This window comes from Helianthus annuus, chromosome 10, assembly GCF_002127325.2.
Source record: "Helianthus annuus cultivar XRQ/B chromosome 10, HanXRQr2.0-SUNRISE, whole genome shotgun sequence".
Classification (NCBI taxonomy): Eukaryota; Viridiplantae; Streptophyta; class Magnoliopsida; order Asterales; family Asteraceae; genus Helianthus; species Helianthus annuus.
This window is the reverse complement of record NC_035442.2, coordinates 160,810,443-160,815,345: the sequence shown is the minus strand read 5'-3', so window position 1 is coordinate 160,815,345 and position 4,903 is coordinate 160,810,443. Positions and strand designations below refer to the sequence as shown.

General features: G+C 38.6%; 1 protein-coding gene across 1 annotated transcript; it reads right to left on the bottom strand.

Annotated features, from left to right (window-relative positions):
* Positions 1–315: 315 nt before the first annotated feature.
* On the bottom strand, positions 316–3,485 carry LOC110885776. The gene is made up of 3 exons (XM_022133483.2): positions 3,228–3,485; positions 941–1,169; positions 316–844 (listed from the first exon to the last, which is right to left on the bottom strand). The coding sequence occupies exons 1-3, from the start codon at positions 3,309–3,311 to the stop codon at positions 492–494; spliced, it is 666 nt and encodes a 221-aa protein (XP_021989175.1). The 5' UTR covers positions 3,312–3,485; the 3' UTR covers positions 316–491.
* Between the last annotated feature and the right edge of the window lie 1,418 nt (positions 3,486–4,903).

Here is a 4,903-nt window from a genome sequence, read left to right as displayed (position 1 = left end):
TTTTTTGTGGTTATAACTTATAACCACACGAAACACTCATTTTATCATATATGAGATCGGTAATAGTCATGTTTTGATCCGAACACGATGGGGTCGCTAATTATTCTAGCTCAATCGACTTGACTTATCGCCACGAATACAACAAATGCAACGTTAATAAGATATCCTATACGTCATTTCATTGTATCCTAGAAAGCGTATCACCTACAAGCCCATGGTAGAGAACACTCGCCTAAGTAGTATACTATTCGCCTAAGTAGTATACTATAAGTGTTGTGCCAACCCCAATACGAGAGGTTGCCTCATCCTGGCCTATAAACATATCAAAGGTTCAACTTTACATCTTTACCAAAACGGATCGCTGAAGGCTGTTTTGATTCTTGAACATCTTTAGCATTAAAACTAATGGGAAGCCTTTTTAGCACAAAATACTTGTACTCATCTGATTGTGGAAGTAGATATAAAAGTTCTACTTTAAAACCAAACCTAATCTAACCTAACCAAGTGATTGGTGTTGACAAGTTGTTAGGAGGCTGTTGAATCATGCAATGTTGTTGCCATTGATTCCAATCTTGAGTTGCACTTGCCGCAACATAATTGTCATTAGGGTGGTTTGGCATCTGCTGAGCGTTGCAGTTATCCTCGACATCCATCGCATCCGAATCCATCATATCAGATGTTTCTGCATCACGAACCGCGAATTCCGGAGAGTGTTGGGAATTAGGCACCCAGGGTACAACTGCCAAACATCCATTAGGCATCCCTGAACGATAATCATCATGCTCCTGTGTTTCATCTGGTAACAATTTAAGCGTATTGACCCGGTTTGACCAAATGACAGGATCTGCATAATGTTAGAAGAGTGTGTTTTGCTTAATTACGCGACTCTCTTAATTCTGAAAACAAAGAAAGACCATACAAATGTGTTCTAACGACTTACTTTTAAACCGTGAGAGGAAGTCTGAACCAGTGGAGATAGAGAAGGGGATCCGAGGCTGTAATGAAGGCGTATTGTCCTTCGGGTTGAACAGAACAATGGCCCTCTCTTCATTCACAGGCACACTGCTCTTCAACTCATCAATTGCTATGGGACTACTTTCCATTGATTGTCCAAATTCAACCGAATTCAAACTGTCTTGTTGATCAATTATCGGTGCGAATTCAGCATCCTAACCACAATTTAACAAATTGTTATTTACATGTTAACATGAAAGCACCTCAGTAAAAACAGAGGCGAGTTTGAAACCCTAGAATCAGTAGCAATAATTCATAGCAATAATGTTGCAGTATCCTAGACATTTCGATAACATAAAACCTAGAGTTTACCAAACAAGCTCAAACGATACATCATCTAACTAAATGCAAATAACAAACTCAAACAATACGTAAAACGATACAATTTTTGGTAGTTGCGGTGTACAAAATCAAGCTGCGAGTCCTTCGAAACAGAGCAAATTCAACAGAAATTCAAACGATGCATCAATTATCGATGCAAATTTAGCATCCTAACAACAATTTAACAAATTATTATTACATGTGAAGATGAAAACACCTCATAAATTCAACATAGCAATTATGTTGCCAGTATCCTACACATTTTCCATACATTTAAAACCTATATTAAATCAACCAATACATCATATTGTTGAAATAACGAATTAGATCAAACCGAAAATATATGAAAACACGCAGAGAAATAACATACTTCAACTCAATCTATGTAGTTAACATCCCGATATATCAGTGATACATCGGTTATCGGTTCTCTGCCGAGATATCGGTGCAAAATATTGGTATCGATAACCGATATTTGACTGGTATATCACCGATTTTCCTGATATCAGTACATTTCTTCTTAGTTCTACCGTTCGTCTTTCTTCTTATTGCTGCTATTAGCGTTTTAAGGGTCTGTTTGGTATGGGGTAATGGAATGGATGAGTGAATGGAATGGACGAGGTAATGGAATAGACAAGGGAATGCAATGGATCATTACCATTCCATGTCTCCTTTGGTTACCATGTAGGAATAGAATAAATTATTATCGTGTATTGTTTGGTAGGCAAGAAAATTAAGGAATAAAATCAACGGTGAGTGGTGGTGGTCGGTGGTACTGATTGTAGGTGGTGGCGGCGATTGGTGGTGCGTGGTGACGATGATGGGTGGCGGTGACAGGGGGCGGCGGCGGCAGCCGTCGATGGTGGTTCGTAGCGGCAGTGGTTGGTGGTGGCGGCAACAGTGGTAGTGGTTGGTGGCGGCGAGCGGTGGTGGCAACGACGGTGGTTGTTGGAGACGGTGGTTGGTGGCAGCGGTGGTGGTGGTTGTTGGCGGTGGTTGTTAGCGGCGGTGGTTGGTGGCAGCGGTGGTGGTTGGTGGCGGCGGTGGTGGTTGTTGGCGGCGGTTGTTGGCGGCGGTGGTTGGTGGCGGCGGTGGTTGGTGGCAGCGGTGGCGGGTGGGTGGCGGCGGCGATAGGCGTCGGTGGTGGTGGTAGTGGTAGTGAGTGGTGGCAAAGGTGGTGGGTTGTGGTGTTGACGTGTTGTTAATGAAGGGTGCAAGAGGGGATGGAATGAAAAAAAAACATGGGGGGTGGATGGAATGATTTTGAGGGAATGGAATGCCTTTGGAATGGGTGATTCCATTCCCTTGACCAACCAAACACCCTTTTCTTCATTCCCTTGTAATGACCCATTCCATTCCGCCTCTCATTCCTGCATAACAAACACTATGTAAGTCTTAATAGTGTTTTGCAAGTTACAAAAGGTTAATTTATTAATGGTAGAAGAGCATACTGAATTGTTAAACAGAATTGTTAGTGTTTAATTGCTATATATATAAATTTAGCATGATATATTCGCATTAACTGCTTAGCTAACAATAAATCTAAACAAATAAACATACTTCGACTCTGACAATAAATCTAAACAATTAAACTTTAAATAATTTATTTAAATCTTCTGTTGTATCTTCTCAAATAAACGGATCAGAATTATCTCCAACAATTCATATAACTAAACGCAAGTTAGAAACACAAACGATACACATTTTCGGTAGTTTCGGAACACAAAATCAAGCTGTAGTAACTGTAACTCCTTCGAAACAGAGCAAATTCAACAGAAAATTACACCACACGAACTTTAAATGATCAAATTTACAAAACAGAAATGCAAGTTACAAAAAAAAAATAAATAAATAAATAAATAAAAAATAATAAATCGTATGTAATGACTTACCAAACGACGGATTTTGAGAGCAGGAGAAGAGAGAGTGAAGTCGAAGAAGTCATCGTTAACTTCACCTGCGTCTTTCCTCTTCATCTTCAATGATAATAAGCTTCTTCAAAGTTGATTTTTGCAAGTTTGTTATTGAAATTGAACGAAAAGTTTGTATGATTTTGGAGCTGTTTTGAGTGGTATATGATATAGGAATTACACGCAATGGTTCGGTGTTTCTGGAAGCATCCTGAAAGTAGGAGAGAGGTCCAGCAGATTTACAACTTGCCCCCTTGACAATGGCTTTTTTTATTTTAACGACAAATTTAGATCAATGGCGTGTAATTGGATTATGATCGTGTCACCAGTGAACCATCCGATCATATCTATCTTCATTAGACTATAATGCCTATACACCCATTTGAAAAGAAAAAAAAATCTTATATGAAAATCAAACTCAGAAATTTATGGTCTCACACATAGAATGTCACTAAGTTATAGTGTTACCCGAAAGAATAAAAGTGTGTTTAATGGTTCTGTATTGTTTTAGCCTTCTAGGATAAGTGGATAAGTACGGACAGACTTGTTATTGTTTTATTATTTTTTAGTTAAATTTTTTGAAACAGATATTTTATGGGTAAAGGATCAAATAAAAACAAAATTAACGTACGAAACGTACGCATTGAGGGAAAAAGCAAAAAGTGGCGGTGTCATTTTGGTAATTATGAGCAACTTCCAAATTACTCTGGTAGAGTAATTTTGACTTCTGTAGGGTAATTTTGAGCATCTGTAGAGTAATTTTAGGAAATGTAGGGTAATTATCAAATTACTCTGGTAGAGTAATTTTGACTTCTGTAGAGTAATTTTGAGCATCTGTAGAGTAATTGTAGGAAATGTAGGGTAATTATCAAATTACTCTAGTAGAGTAATTTTGACTTCTGTAGGGTAATTTTGGGAAATGTCTTGTAGAGTAATTTTGTTAGCATTTAGTTATGGGGTTTAGCTTTATGGTTTAGTTTTTAGCTTTTAGTTTGGGTTGGGGGGGGGGGGGGGTTTAGGTTTTTTAGGTTTTTGGGGGGTGGGGGGGGTTAGGTTTTTTTAGGTTTTTGGGGGTGGGGGGGTTAGGTTTTTTAGGTTTTTGGGGGTGGGGGGGTTAGGTTTTTTTTTGGGGGGGGGGGGGGGGGGGTTTTAGGTTTTTGGGGGGTGGGGGGGGGGGTTTAGTGTAATTTTGATAATTACCCTACAATTTTGATAATTACCCTACACGACCAAAATTACTCTACTTGAACTTTTACAAAATTACCCTACAGAAGTTCAAAATTACTCTACTAGAGTAATTTTGAAGTTGCTGATAATTACCAAAATGCCACCGCCACTTTTTTGACTTTCTTTCACTTCGTACGTTTCGTACGATAACTTTATTTTTACAGGAACTTAACTCATATTTTATGAGCCATATGCAAAAGGAATATGCAGGTGGGGTGGGAGTTTAGAGTCGGCTGAGGGTGTGTTAGGGGGCGTTTGGTTCGCATAAATTCAATAGAATTTAAGGAAATTGAAATTTGAATTTCATCTGTTAAAATGTTTGGTTCATTGAATTTGATGGAATTGGAATCTCAATTCCAATCTTCATGTGTTTGGTTGACAATAGAATTGGAATTGGAATTAGGCATGATTCCTTCAAATTCCTTTAACTA